This window comes from Kogia breviceps, chromosome 16 (genome assembly GCF_026419965.1).
Source record: "Kogia breviceps isolate mKogBre1 chromosome 16, mKogBre1 haplotype 1, whole genome shotgun sequence".
NCBI lineage: Eukaryota > Metazoa > Chordata > Mammalia > Artiodactyla > Physeteridae > Kogia > Kogia breviceps.
Window position 1 is genome coordinate 13,857,614 of NC_081325.1, and position 16,532 is coordinate 13,874,145.

Consider the following 16,532-nt stretch of genomic DNA (forward strand, 5'->3'; position numbering starts at 1 on the left):
AAGTGAGTCACACAAATGTTTTGGTTTCCCAGTGCATATAAAAGTTATGTTTATACTGTAGTCTATTAAGTGTACAATAGCATTATGTCTTAAAAAATATACATCCTTAATTAAGGCAGTCTCTGATAAGTGCAATAATGCAAAAATACAATAAAACGAGGTATGCCTGTACACTCTGGCCCTTTACAGAAAGAGTTTGCTATTCCCTAAGAGATACACACTTCCAAACTAGGTTCGCTGGCATTAAACAAACACTTGCTCTGATAGGCAGCCCTTGCCCTTCAAAGGTTTGGGAACACACTTTGTGATCTGCTGAGAAAGACTGTTGTGAAATTTTATTATATACAATCTACCTCTTTTTATGATTTCAAGACTTCCTTTTAAATTTTCTTATTCTCCTGTTTGATTTTCACAAAGATCTCAGAAAAATGCTTGTGTAACTGCCTGGTCTACAAAATGAATGATTTGGGAAATGAAGGGATCTCTTTTGGAAGCCTGGTCATCTCCCCACATATTGAGAGGGTGAAACAAATATACCAGGCTCTTAGACCGGACCACATGGTCCACAAAAAAGGGAAGCAGTAATCATCACATTCTTTTGTTTCAGGAACAACCAAGCCATGAATACACATATGAAATGTTGGTGTACCAAAACCTCACTTGGCCAAGGGAACTTACTTACCATACTTAGGATGAGGGAACACACAGGGTCATTAGTTAGCAATCACTCCAGATTGAGTTGTGCGCGGTTAATATCTGTTTCCTATAGTTTTTCTTAATGTAATTTTACTCCTTATCTCTTTCATATTCATTACCTTTAATTATTTATGGCCGTAAAAACCTAAAAGCTAAGCTTGTTGAAACTGTCTAAATGAGAATTTAAGATCCAAGTCATGGCCTAAGGACTTACTCTACGATTATGGAATAAGACATCTTGTCATCTATTTGCCCCTTCATGGGTTTTTAAAATTCTATTTCGAATAGTTAAGCCAGTAAACAAGTGATCATTATATACTTTGCTTAAAAAATTACATAAAATCAAGCAGATTTTTATTAAGAGGTAGAATACCTACAGGTTAGGACACTGAAAAGCTAGGAGAAAAGTTTTGCACTTAAAAAAGATACGAATAAAATACTTGGAACTAAATGTAAATCCTTTTTCATTTGTTTGTCATACAAAGCTCTACTTAAATTATACACATTTACAATAGTTCCAAACCTTAAAAGAACAATTACCTTCACAGGAGGAAGTGCAGGCAACTTAAAAAATTTTTTAAGTTCACTACGTAAGAATAATCAGACTAGAATATGTGACCTGGTTACTCTAAGAGAATTTACAAGTAAGAAGGACAGCTGACCCCTGAACAACACAGGGTTGAACTGGGCCTGTGCAGGGAGGTGGGGGGTCGGCACCCCTAACCTCCTTGTTGTTCAAGGGTCAGCTGCAGCAGCAAATTTCTTATTGTTGCAATTAAAAATAAAATCAGCTGAGAAGAAAGAAAACAGTAGAAGCCACTGAAGAACAGGCTGGGGAGCCTGTCAAACCAATGCTGTAAAAGACATTTAAGTTAACTTCTGCCATGTAGTGAGTCAGTCGTGTATCCACTATAGGACTTGACTACTTTGAAACCCATGTTTCTGTTTCATTATTTTCAGAACTATTCTAGTCAATTTTTATTAGGGTTTAAGGGAATATATATGAGGCAGTGCTTATGGAATTTGTGGCTTAAATGAGTTGAGAAGGGAATACCAATTGCATTAAAGGTAGAATAAGAACCTATACCTTGAGAAACTGAAATTAAACATGCTGATGTATAATATGAATAAATTAAGAGCCACACTTCTATTCCTAAACAAAAAAAGGCAAAAGAAACACAGAAACAGAAATAACAACTGTACCAGTATAAGGATGGGAGTCAAGGTTCAACGGCAACTCCTATGAAAAATCTGGTCGTATGAGGTAACAATGTCTTGTCGTAACCAGATCTTCACCAACTTCAGTGGAAAATGACCAGGATGATAAGAAAAAGAAACCTGCTATTTAAAAACTGGAATAACTATTGACAGCCCAAAATAGAGACGATACATGGAAAACCTCTCTGAAGGGCTGTCACTAAGAAGTAGAAATGGACTGTTTTGTGCAGCTACAAAAAACAGAACCAACCAAAGGGGCTGATTAAAAGGAGACAGATTTGCATTTAATGTCAAGAAGAGCTTAATAACTGAGTTGAGATGGATGGGCTGCTTGGGCATCACTAGAGCTACACCAGCAGAGACTGAAAGTTCACTTGTTAGTTATGAAAAATTTCCAATATTGGATAAATAAATGAATTAGATCAAAGGTGCTGGGTGCAAACTACAGCCCATGGCCAAATCTGGCCTGCTTGTTTTTGTAAATAAAGTTTTATTGGAACACAGGCACAGTCATTCATTTATGTACAGAGCTGAGTAGTCACAGCAGAGACTGTATGGCTTTAAAGCTGAAAAAATTTACTATATGCCCTTTATAGAAAAAGGTTACCAAGACCTTAATTCAATAATTAAAAAGACTCCTAATTCCGCTATGCAAGTTAGGCTCAGAGTATAAGAGCAACTGACTGTTTATAAGCTTTGTTAGAATCAGTAGTAGATAGGAGTTCCAATTCAAAAATAATTCTCACTGGGTTGACTGGAACTTTAACCACCTATCATTTACCTGCTTTCCACCACCTCCAAAAAGTGTTATATGATGCATATTGATAACAATTCTTAATAAATTGAGTTCAAACTAATTTAAATGAGTCGTGATACTCTTAAATAACCAGGCATACCCTGAGGTGCTGTAGAACAGGCTGTGAATTAACAGCTTCAACATAATCATATGCTTTAGTTCTTTAAAACTCAACATTTATAGTAACAATGCAGTAAACTGGGTTACGATTAGAAAAAAAGATGACATCAGAACTCATTTCCTTTTCAGAGGACCTGGATTTACAAGAGGAAGGTTCAGAATTTTTTTCCAGTGTATGGTTTGGTTCACCCCCTAACTTTGGCTGAATCATTTAATTTTTCTTTGCCCCACCTCAGAATGACATAAAGGCAGCTAACAATCTGACACCTTCCACTCTCCCTCCCACTCTTGGGTCCCCAAGGTAGAGAAATAATGCGGGAGAAACATATAAAGTCTCTGTAGATTCTCTGGAGAGAACTAGGAAATCAAACCCAAGAATTTCACCAGCTGGACTTTTCTTTTAGCTTATCGTGATTTACTAAGAGGTGAAAAAAGAAATACTTTTTTTAGTCAGAGTGAACATGTAACATATCCAATAATAATTTAATAATTTCAATGTCCAAAATCACTTTGATTTTGGACATGCTCTACATCTGTGTCAGCCAATAAGGTAGCTACTAACCACATGTATTTGCAATGTGGTGAGACTGAAGAAGTAAAATTTTATTTAATTTTAATTGACTTAAGTAGCCACATGTGGCTACTGCTTTGAATAGCACAAGTAAAAGGGATGTTTGCAAAACTAATTCTTTTAAGAATGATATTAGTTAATTTATTATCTTGAAAAAAACAAATGGGAGTGGGTGATGGTGGAGGGAGAAATAATATTTCACAAACTATGAAATTAAATAGATATTTATTCCTAGGAAAAGAAATATGAGATGAATTTTTGTAATTATTATTAAATTTTCTGGGTTTTGGAGGTTTTGCTTTAATAGGTTTTCAATGTGTGGTGTTTTAAATTGTTTAATTTTTGAATGATCAGGGATTATTTTAACAAATACATAATAATATTTTAACAAATATAATAATTAGGTTAAATTTGGTCTATTTCATTCATGGATAGTTCCATTTATTGATCTTATTTTGGCCCTCAATTTGTTTTCTTAGATCTGCAATTGTCATCTCACCTTCAAATGCCTGTGTTGCTGGAGTCTTACTTTCATTAAGTATTATTTCTTTAGCAAAAATACTCTTGTGTAATTTTATCCTTTTCCTTGGATTACACTGGCTTTCAGATGGGGTTTATCTTTCTTTTGTATGAAACTTTATTTAATTCTTTTTCTGTAGTAATATGTTGGTGTAGCTGCCATTTATTTCTTTTCATTTTGTCATGATTAACATGGGTCGCTCTTGTACAGTATAGGTGAATTCTCCTTGATAAACTGCTACCTTTCATGATACCTATTTTTCCCTTCTGAACTACAGTCTCAAGGCCTGAGGATTATACTTGGTGGTGGCGGGGAGCACCCTAAAGCTCTATGTAGCTTTCTTGGGTTATCTGGGTTCCTTGCTGTTATGAGACTTTGTCGTGCCCTGTACAAGGACAAGGATACACGCCCCTGAGGAGTGGATCCAATCACGTGGATCTGTGATCAACCCAAACCCAGTCTGAAGCCAGGACAATGGCAAGCCCTAGCAATTTCCGCTTCTGCTAGAATCCTGGGATATAGTTGTCTATGGGTGCTAACTCGTTCTTGAAGTCTGATTCTTTCTAGATTGGGAATATTTTTTAAAAAGCTCAGAATTTGGTAAATTCATCTTCTTTCTCTAAATGGCTTTTAAGAGGTGGGAATGGCACCAAGATTTTCTTTCTTTCCTCAACCTCTACTTTTTTTTTTTTAAACAAATGTTGATACTGGCTTTATTCATAATTGCCAAATGCTGGAGAACAGTCCAAATGTCCTTCAACAGCTGGATGGATAAAGAAACTGTGGTACACCCATACAATGGAATATTACTTAGTGATTAAAAGGAACAAATTGCTGATATACATAGCAATTTGGATGAAACTCGAATGTATTATACTGAGTGAAAGTCAACCTCCACTTTCTGAAGTTATGGCACGAACTTACACATAATCTTTTTTTGAGGGATTGCTGCTTGTGTTTTGTTTTTGTTTGTTTCATCAAAAACAAGAGTCTGGTGATCCAGTTTCAATTCACATCTTTACCCAGAAGTCTCAGTCTATGCCTTTAAATTAAAAACTTAGCTAAATATGCACGATAAATATTAAAACTCTGGTAGAAGTAAAGCAATTTAAAGTTGAGAGAGATGGACAGAATATTAAATAAGTAATTGTCAAGTGAATCTCAGAAAATCACCAAATGTTTATAATAAAATATTAGCTCTTCTGTGGGACTGTATACAGGAATTTCACACCAAAAAATATCTCCCAATTGTTTAACTTATAGGTAAATATCAGTTTAATTTTACTTTAGACCTCCTCTATTCTTTAATGAATACTGTTTAAACTATATTCTTATACTCACAGGCCAAGGCTGTAGATCATTCAGTCCTTTTTCTAATTTCTCAATATCTGGAAACTTTGTGGCTCCATCAGCATCTGCCATAAGGATCTTTTTTCCTCGAGAACTGAATACACCCTGGATTTAAAAATATCAAGGAAAAGAAAGTTGCTTAAAATCAAGGTTAAATTAGGTGACATACCAGTTTGTTAAATTCGGTGACATATCAATTTGTACTTAAAATATCCAAGAATTAAATATTAGGTATGAAATGGCAGAAAGAGGCCGAAGTTCACTGAACACAAATTACATTGATAAGATCTTTCCAAAAGTAGCTAATGTCTATTTCATGATTTTAAAAACTTTGTGAAGTCATACTATTAATACTTTGGAAAATATCAAGATAAGAAAATAGATTTGGATAAGTTAAAGATATGCTACATCAGTAAGAATAAAAATGTAAAATACCTATCATAAATATTATATTTGTATTGTATATGCATTATACATAAAAGGGATCAGGGGTTCCTTACAGCAGCATATGAAGAACAAAACAGATAGCTTTGCTATGACATGCATCATAACATGATAGATCTTCAGTATTTTTTATTATGGAATCTAAAGTATTTTAAATTAACTGTTGAATAAAGAAATGTAGAACGTCACTAAAATTTAGAAAGTATGGATATATTCAAATGTTATTTTGTTATCTGAGGCATCTGACACTTAGCAAAATTATGCTGTTCAATTTTGAATTGATTGGTCTTTTGGGCAGAATATGGCTCTACAAGTGTATATTTCACCCAGAAATAAACTATGCATCAACTCTTCACCTGATCTTAGCCAAAAGGCCAAAAAGTGATTTATGCATCAACTCTTAATTTCATGGTGCATTTGAGTGAATACAGTATGTCTTAAGTGTAAATATATTTATGGTTTGATACAGAATACAGCTTCGATGTCACTCAGCAGTGTGACTATAGATAAGATGTATGTATACAAATCTAGACAGAAATCTGATCAATTATTGTATAGTATAAGGCTACTAATTAGTATCTGTAATTTTCTTTATCATATGTTAGAATATGGGTAAAAAAGCAGAAATAAAATGTTATATTTAATCTATAAACATCACATATTAAGTTTTGGAAAAGAGTAAACATTACAAGGCACAAAATCTGTAGCTATACGTTTGAAATAAAGAAAACAATAAAGGACTATTTCAAAGATACATGATAAGGCTGAACTGTAGGTTGTTACACAATACTAACGGAGAATTGCCTTTGCCCTCAAACTTGTTCCAGCCACCTCATCTTTTTTTTTTAAAGGGGGCTTTTGAATGCCTGCTACTCTCACATCCTTTCTGGATGGCCTCCACATCACTGCCAGACTTCTCGGAAAGAGTCTAAGTTAGCTGCTCCCATTGTTGTCCATTCAATCACACCCTCTCCCCTCTGACTGTTCTGATTTTTCTTCTTCCTCCTGTGCCTCTTTGCCCCGAGGCTTGGTTCTTGGCTCTCCTTTTCTTCTATACCCTCTTCCTTGCCAATTTCAGGGCTTCAACTCTCAGCTGGAACGTGTGGATGACTCTCACACCCTCTCCACCAGGCTATTCTGGATGCCGCTACTTGGCATCTCAAACCTAGTATGGCTCAAACTCAACTAAACATATTGTCTCTTAAACCAGCTCCTCTGCCAGTGTTTCACCTCTTCTCCAACGACATCCTCCTCCTCTCAGGTACCCAAGGCTACTTACTGGTAACTCATTGCTCTCTCCGATCACCTGACACAATTCTACCTCACTTTGCATACCTCTCATCTTCGTCTTTTCCTCTTCCTCTGTTGTGTCACCATCATAATCCAAATATTCATGGTACCTTGCCTACATCACTGCACTGGCTGCTGTCACTCTGTCAATGGTGAAAGTCTAAGAGCCCCTAGCCTAAACTCTGTGATCTACACCCACATAACCCTCCAGCATATCTCTAAAGTCAAGCCTCAGATACCACTAGAAGTTCCTTTGTTGTGTCTTTGTTCATGTTCTCCTCTGCAAGCTCCCTGCCTCGACTTTTGCCTAGAGAATTCCTAACCCTCCTTCAAGAGTCCATCCAGAATTTATTTCCTGTGGGAAGTCTTTGCTGCTCCTCCCAGAGCATTTATACTGGAGCGTTTGTAGCACTAGTGAACTATGATTACCCTAAGGACAGGACAGGTATCTTTCATCTTGGCATCTCTAATGAAGTACCTGGCACTTAGTGAGCACTCAAATGTGGGCTGAATAAATAAATGAATGGGTGCATTTAAAGCCCACGATGATATTGCATCAATCTTATTTTCTTTTTCTCCTTTCTGCATATCCTGTGACCCTGTCAGAGCAAACTCACTGCTTCTAGTATATATCCCAAGAGTTCCTACTTCTGTCTTTTCTTGCTCTGCTGACTGGCATGCTCTTCTCTCAAACCTTTCTCCATATGGGATCAGGGAGGTGAAGAGCACGATTTCATGGTTAAATTGACCCAATCCAAATCTTGCCTTAATATCTATGTGACCTTGAGTAAGTCACTTCACCTGTCTATGCCTCAATTTCCTCATCTATATAATCAAAATAATAGGACCTAACTCACTGAGATGACGTGAGGAGGTTTAAATGTGATAATTATGTTGAAGTGGTACATTTTTGCTGTCCAGCTCAAAATAATCAGTCAGCAAGTGGAAGCCAGTGTTCACCATTGTTGGAGGCCTGGCTTCCGGGACATATCTTTTGTGAAGTTTGCTATTTTCCTCATGTGCCCAAGGTTGCTAGTTACCTACCTAGTACCTATTATTTTCTTCTTCCTTACAAATGGAACCCTGATTTGGCCGAGAACGAAAATGTCAGAAAAAACATCTCTCAGACTTCCTTGGAAATAGGGGTGGCCACGTGACACTGTTCTGGCCAGTCACTGGGTGGAGCTTCTGGGAAAGTTCCTTAGAAGGGGCAAACAAACTGGCGTGCGTCTGTTGCCCTCTGCCCTTCCTGTCTGGAATGAGGAGGTGATGGCTGGTGCTCCCGCAGTCACCTTGTGTGAATGTGGGCAGGAGGAAGAGGGAGTGAAAAGGCGGTAAGCTGGGCTCCTGAGGACACGGAGTTGCTGAATGAGCCCTGGACTGCCTACATGTAGACTTCTTTTGGAGGCACAAAATAAATAAATTAACCTCTACGTCATTTAAGGAACTGTTGTTTGGATTTTCTTTCGCATATCTTGCTTTTAGATCTTTTTCAGTGTATCTTGATTCCTACCTGATATGCCTCTGCTGAAAGTAGCCTCTTCTTTCCTGGAACTTCTACTGTACCTCACCTGTGCCTCTCTCGTAAGTACAATCACTTTTTGTATTAGACTGTAAATTACATCAGGAGTGACCATATCAGATTTATCTTTATTTTTTTGGTTGCACTGTGCAGTTTTTCGGGATCCTAGTTCCCAAACCCCTGCAGTGGAAGAACAGAGTCCTAACCACTGGACCACCAGGGAAGTCCCAGATTTATCTTAATTCTCACTACCATGTTTTGCATAGCACCTTCATATAGGTAAAACTCAATACATGAAAGCATTTTGTAAACTGCAAAAAATCATGTAATCTTATTATCTGGTAACTATGTCAAAGACACATAAGAGACAGAGGGCAATGTTTTCAACTTTGAATAAGATAAACATTTTCCTGAGTCACCCAGTATGTTATCGATATGGCATGATATTTTTTAATTTGATCATATTATATATACATATATACATGAAGTTATTATTAAAAGCAATTTACCACTAATTTGAAAGACTAGTATTTAACTAGCTGTCGTAGAACATACATGTACTGTAATCTGCAAAAGAGGTTATTCAAAATACCTTTATATGTCAAATAAAAATGTTGAAATTAGGTATTACCATCCTAATAGCTCCGCCTTTCCCACGATTCTTCACCAGCGTTATCACTCGTACTTTGTCACTTCCATATTTCTGGCAATATTTAAAAGCTACCTGTCAAATTATATAAAAGTCAGAATAAAATCAATTTGAATTCCAAGACAGCAACATAAACTGGGTCTCTGATTTTGGCTTAAACACTGCTACTCTAATTGTCCTCTCCTTGTGACTAGATTATACCCACCGCACATTTTGGTGGCCGAGAGGAGCTGTTGAATTCCTGGTGCCAAGATCCAACACTGACCTACTAGGTCAAAGTCACAATTCACTTTCCTGCAGGGGAAACACCAGAACAGGTAGTAGCCATCTCTTATTCTCTTGACTTTTTTGCCTAGGCTACCAAGCTGCTAGAAAATATAAAAATAAAACCCATGCTCTAATTGACTGGTACACATTTATGACTGGGCTCCCAGTACTGCCTAATGACCTGTTTACTTGTCAGCAACTGACCTTATTCCCCAGAGAAGCTGTTTGTATCCTAGACCATTTTCCCCAAATCTTCTCACTCGAATTCCTGGCTCTCGGCAGATAATCATCCATGATCTGTCCTCTTCTGAATCTTCAATCTCTTCCTCTTTGCTGGGTCCTCAGCCTCTAACATGCTCAAAACTCTAGCATCTTAAACATTTTCCTTTGACTTCACTATTATTTTAAGCGACTGCCATTACTCTTTGATCTAGTATCAAAGTCATGAAATGGTGATCTGTATTTGCTATCTACATGTCTTTGTCCCTCATTTAGGCTTCAAGCCATTGGGGTGTGGCTCACGCCCTTTGCTTTTCCACATCACCCTCCGCAGAACCTCTTCATCAACGGCACCCTTGCCTTCTGATGCTCATTTCCATAGGCAGTCGTGAAGTTATTTTTCTTTAATTTTTATTTATTTTTGGCTGCACTGGGTCTCCATAGCTGTGTGCGGCCTTTCTCTAGCTGTGGTGAGCGGGGGCTTCTCTTCGTTGCGGTGCGTGGGCTTCTCATTGCAGTGGCCTCTCTTGTTGTGGAGCACAGGCTCTAGGCATGCGGGCTTCAGTAGTTGTGGCTCAGGGGCTCTAGAGCACAGGCTCAGTAGTTGTGGTGCACAGGCTTAGTTGTTCCGTGGCATGTGGGATCTTCCCGGACCAGGGCTCGAACCTGTGTCCCATGCACTGGCAGGTGGATTCTTAACCACTGCGCCACCAGGGGAGCCCCCGTGAAGCTATTCTTATCTGGTGTTTGCACTCCTGTCTTCAGACTCAGCTCAAACACCATTTCTTCTTCTTAGCTTCCACGCTCATCATCACCTTCCCCAGGGAAAAAGTATAATTCTAGTAAGTATTCCTAATGCATTTTCCCATTCAACTGTTACTTCTCTCATCTGTAGATCTTCCCACTAGGAACAGGCTCAAGACTCCAGGACACCTGAAACTTTCCTGACTTCATTATTATTAATAATCAAAGTCATGGAACAGTGATCTGTATTTGCTATAAATCACTCTGCACCACTCATTTAGTAATGAACTGCAGCCCCTCCCCACTTGGCTACGAGCTACTTAAAGCCAAGGATTAAGATATACATATATATATATATGTATATGCATATAAATATATATATATATATATATATTTTTTTTTGTGGCTGCTTTGGATCTTGGTTGCTGCACGCAGGCTTTCTCTAGTTGCCGTGAGCGGGGGCTACTCTTGTTGCAGTGCGCAGGCTTCTCACTGCAGTGGCTTCTCGTTGCAGAGCATAGGCTCTAGGCGTGTGGGCTCAGTAGTCATGGCATGCGGGCCCTGGAGCGCACAGGCTCAATAGTTGTGGCGCACGGGCTTAGTTGCTCCGCGGCATGTGGGATCTTCCTGGACCAGGGCGATCCCTGTGTTCCCTGCATTGACAGGTGAATTCTTAACCACTGTACCACCAGGGAAGTCCCAAGCATTAATATTTTAGTGCCTGACACATAGCCTGGAATGATTAATCTCAGTGAACAAGGGTAGCCACCATCCTCTGTACATACTCTTATTACAGGACTGTGGTGGCACTGTTAGCTGCTTACCCAACAAACAACACCTCCTTCCTTGCTCTTTTGGCCCCAGTCTGCATAGTGATGGTGTGTGCAGTCCTAGGAGATGAATTATGATTGGTCCAAATCCTCTTTACCATGTATTTATACTTTCCCAGGCCCTCTTGTAGGCAAGGGTGGCCATGTCACCCAAGTTCTGGCTCATGGACTCTAGGGGAGGTCTGCTGGAGGGTGGGAGCTTCTTGTAAAGATTTTTATTCCTGGTTATAAAAGGAGAGAGGCACACAAGAGAATTCTTAATGTCCTGACTGTCTCAACTGCCTCAGGATCAGTGATATTTGCAGCTGTGCCCATTTGATGATGAGGGAGTATGTGGTAACTGAAAAGACGTGGATCCAGCCACTTGACACTGTCCAAATGCTGAAACAACAATGTCCAGACCTTCTGGCGTATGAGATAATCAAACACTTCCTATTACATAAGCTCCCCTCATAAGACACTTTCTAACTGATGAAAATATCAAACACATTGTGATCTATTTATTTGGGACGTGTCTCCAGTCTTAGATGTGAAGTCCTTGAAGGCAGAGGCAGGGCTCCATCCTTGTATTTTAGCACCAGTCCAACTCCTTGACTCATGTTAATGGCTCAAGAAATGTCTATTCAGAGAACATTTATTTGAGTTGCTGATGTTTGTTCTGGGGTGGCAGAAAGCATGATAGTCATCATAAGACCCAAACCAGGAAGATGAAGTCACTGGGCATGTAGCGGGGTGCACTGAAAGACCCTTGACCAGGCAAGGATGAGGGATCTTTCTAAAGGGGACGTGATCTGGCTTTGAAGGAAGCAAACACCACTGAGGCCCACCTGCTTGGCTTATACAGACACTGACACTTCACAGTATGCCCTGCAGATCATGGCAGAAGCTGACACTTGCTCACCATTTGTGAATTCAGCTCACATGGAATGCTTACCTTTCTGGCATCTTATGTTATTTGAGGGTATAATAAATATCTCTGTACAAATGCAATACTCTCTTATTCTGTACTTTGGCATAAGTTTTACCCCTTAGTTTAAAATTCCTTAAGAACAAGAACTATATCTAAATTTTTTCCCAGACCCCTCAGAGAGTGAAATGTCTTAAGGGAAGATAATAAATACTCAACTTAGGGGAAAAGAGTTTCTTTTTCTTTAAAAAAAAAACAAAAACTTTTACAAACTATGATTTCAAGTTTTCTATTTCTCCCAACCTTGGGAAAAAGTGCGAACCTCTCCCTCTTGGATCCTTCCAGAGAGCAGCCTGAGACTCACATGGCAAAAGGCCTTGAAGGAAATACTCTTCAGGAAAAGCTGCTTCTTCCCAGCTGGGCTGAGGCTGCTCTGTCATCTCAGCAGTAGATGCCCGACGCTGACTTTCGACACCACTCCCTTCATATACTAACCAACTGTGGGACAGCTGGTGTTCATCCTTCATGGCGTACTATGCCAAGTGTAGCACCTACTCTTCCTAACACAGATCCGCCAATACTTTCAGGCCTCTATGCCTCTGTTTACGTTTTTTTTTTCAATTTGAATATACTATCCTCCATGTTCCTAGTCATTATCATCCTTAGAGGTTTAGTTCAAAAGTCACTTCTCTTTCTCTCAAATTATTTTCAGCATCTTTCTCTTTGGCTCTATTTTTACCTGCATTACAGAAATTGGAGCCGTGCTGCCTGACTGGCCTGGGCGCTCCTTATACCAGGGGGCAGGCGCACGTGTACCTGTGGGGTCCAGCCAGTGTCCAGCACTTCCTGCACAGCTGGAGTTGACCAAAATCATAACTGATGAATAATCAGGTGAACAGATATTTCCCTGTATATTTATTTTAAGATCTATCATGTTGCCATTTAACAGGAATATTAATAGCACCGTAAGTGAATCTTTTATTATAGAACCATGAGTGTCAAAATACAAAATGTGAAGCAGTCGTAACAACAAAAATACTTTGATGTTTGGAGAGTAATTTATCAGGATCACTGACAAGATTTAATACATGTACTACTGCAGGATTAATGCACCAGGGCCCAGTGGCTACAGGTCTAGGAATGCAGGAAGGAGACAGGATAAACCCTAAGACACTGTCACCCCATGGGTCAGTCTAGAAGGGACTGCGCGGTAGAGGCCAAAGGACATACCCAATCCCCAGGGGCAGATATGAAGGTGTCTTCCTATCTGCATGACTACTTTAGAAACCATAAGTTAAGGTGGAGCACAGAGAAAAGACTTATGCTTAGAATAAAAGGAATCATAAATTGATGGGCAAAGAGGGTTCCCCAGAGGCCAAGGTGAACTGTTGTTATGTGTACTCTCTCCCCATTTGGTGACCTTCCAAGCTTCCCTGGTCTCAAGGAGCAGTGGAAAGGCAGGTATGTTTTCCAGCTTCCCATATATGAAATCTCTGTGCTTTTTCTACTGCCCACTTATGTTAAATGGAGAGTATCTGGCACACCTTTAGGGTTCTCTGACGAGCGGAAATATGATTTTACGTTTGCAAATTATTCCACCTGTTGGCAATTCTGAAATCAAGTTTACTTACCTTTGAAGTCTCATCTTTGCTGCCATCATCAACTACTATTACTTCATAAGTGAATGTAGGATCTTGTTTCTGCAAGAAGCAAAATAAAATAACACAATTTGGCATGACTGCCATCAAGATTTCTAATAAAGTTGTAAGAAAGTTAAGAAACAACTGTTTTACAAATAACCCAATTGAAAAATGTGCAGAAGACCTTAATAGACTTTCTCCAAAGTAGACATACACATGGCCAGTAGGCACATGAAAAGATGCTGAACATCACTAATTATTAGAGAAATGCAAATCAAAACTACAACGAGGTACTACCTCATACCAGTCAGAATGGCCATCATTATAAAGTCTACAAATAAACGCTAGAGAGGGTGTGGAGAAGAGGGAACCCTCCTACACTGTTGGTGGGAATGTCAGTTGATACAGCTACTATGGATAACAGTATGAAGGTTCCTCAGAAAACTAAAAACAGAATTACCATATGATCCAGCAATCCCACTCCTGGGAATATACCCAGACAAAACTATAATTCAAAAAGATATGTGCACCCCCTATGTTCACAGCAGCACTGTTCACAATAGCCAAAACATGGAAACAACCTAAATGTCCATCAACAGACAAATGGATAAAGAAGATGTGGTACATATATACAATGGAATATTACTCAGTCATAAAAAGAATGAAATAATGCCATTTGCAGCAACATGAATGCAACTAGAGATTATCATATTAAGTGAAGTAAGTGAGAAAGAGAAAGACAAAGACCATATGATATCACTTATATGTGGAATATAAAATATGGCACAAATGAACCTATCTACAGAACAGAAACAGACTCACAGACATAGAGAATAGACTTGTGGTTGCAAAGGTGGTGTTGGGGGGAGAGGGATGGACTGGGAGTTTGGGGGTGGTAGATGCAAATGATTACATTTAGAATGGATAAGCAAGGTCCCGATGTACAGCACAGGGAACTATATTCAATATCCTGTGATAAACCATAATCAAAAAGAATATTAAAAAAAAGAATGTATACATATGTATAACTGAGTCACTTTGCTTTACAGCAGAGATTGGCACAGCATTGTAAATCAACTCTACTTCAATAAAAAAAATTTTAAAAAAAGAAACAATTGTTTTAGTGTTGATATGTATAAATATGAACATAAATATAAGTGCAAAAAGCACATAAAGGAAAAAGTCCAAGGACAGAAAGGAGACCAGAGACTGGGTGAGCGTCGAGGGTGAATATGGACCAAGTGTCCATGGGCCTCCCGCGCTTCCCTGGCTGCCCTCCTGAGCGCCACTCAGAGGCTTCGAGGTATACAAGGCAGAGCCCTGAGGTCTGAAGTCAGGGGTGCAGGTTCCACGTGGCTATGCCACTTCTTAGCTTTATGACCTCGGGCAAGTTAGCATTTTGGGCCTATTTTCTCGCAAAAAAACCCCACAACCTAGTCCACGTGGCTGATGTGCAGATTACACATAATAGAAGAGGCAGAAGCTCAAATATAATAAGGGCTCAGTCCTCTTCCTCTTTTTTTTCCCTCTTTCGATGAATCTTCTCTTTTCCCTTTACACAAAAAAATCTAAAACAAAGTAAATCAAAACAAGGAGTTTTCTAAAAAAAAAAATAACAGCCATAAATCTTACTTATTTTCTTAAAACTCTCCCAAGAGATTCCAATGGCAGCAGATACAAAAGAGGGGCACATGCTACTTTTCTTCTCTTTATGCAGAGAAAGCAGAGGAAAATAAATGAGGTGGGACTCTTCAGAATAATAAAGACAAACAAAATGATTTCACTCTAGTTATAGGTCTTTTTCAAATAAACACCTTACTTAAAAAGTCACAAAAGCAGAAACAGCATTGTGCTGTCATACAAAGCCTGCAGACCACACTATGGCTCAATTTTAAGTATATCATCAGGCAAGAGAGGATCAAAGGGGGGAGGGCGAGTCCATAAGAGGAACATCAGCTTTCCTGTTTGCTCTGGAGGGAGTGTGCTGTCGGGCTTGCCTGCAGATGGCTGACGGCTGCAACGTGCTGAGCAGAGGCCAGGACATGATGGCCCGAGAACGGCCGGCGCTGCCTCCTCTTACGGTGGATCTAGCCTGGGGTCCACAGTTTGATGACCTGCTCTAGCTTTAATTAGACCCCATACTGGATGAGAAAACACAATACCTGTCTCTCCTCTAGATAGCCCAGAGCTTCATCCATCATGACAGGCACTTAAAGAAAAAAATATATATTAAAAATTGCTTTTGAAAATATCTTGCCCAGTCCCAGAACACAGTTTACATACGGAAAATGCCTGAATAACCTATCAAGTCCCTCCTGGACTGTCCCCCAGTGGCCATTTCCACCTGGAACGTCTGTCTTCTGTTCACGTCTTGCTCATCACTCCTCTAGAACACTTCAGCCCCAGACTTGATGGGGCTGCTAACACTCATTCTTTCTCTTCGGAACTACGACTACCGACTGTGCGCTCTCCGTAGCCCACAGGTATCAACGCTCTGGCAAAGTCCATACTTCAAATTTCCTTTGCTTCCCAGCAAAAAAAAATCGAGTAAGGCTTACACCGTTTCTCTTCATTGTACGAAGGCACGACCACAGAAAGCTGCTTGGTAGGCGAGTCCCGTATGCTGGGTAAGGCTTCCCTCTGGACTCTGGCATTTAAGAAAAACTTCTCATCTTCATGTCGATGAAGGTGTGGCATCTCTGTAGCAGTTATAAATGCAACAAAGGAAATCTAAAAGCAGATATGTTAA

General features: G+C 39.3%; 1 protein-coding gene across 1 annotated transcript in view; it reads right to left on the reverse strand.

The window, feature by feature from the left end:
- Nucleotides 1-16,532, reverse strand: part of ALG5 (ALG5 dolichyl-phosphate beta-glucosyltransferase) — a 41,196-nt gene that overhangs the window by 20,962 nt on the left and 3,702 nt on the right. Inside the window, exons 2-6 of the mRNA XM_059042164.2 lie at nt 16,342-16,513; nt 15,946-15,992; nt 13,775-13,843; nt 9,159-9,251; nt 5,263-5,376 (exon numbers count right to left, since the gene is read on the reverse strand). Coding sequence (XP_058898147.1) covers nt 5,263-5,376; nt 9,159-9,251; nt 13,775-13,843; nt 15,946-15,992; nt 16,342-16,513 — 495 coding nt within the window. The remainder of the gene's footprint in view (nt 1-5,262; nt 5,377-9,158; nt 9,252-13,774; nt 13,844-15,945; nt 15,993-16,341; nt 16,514-16,532) is intronic.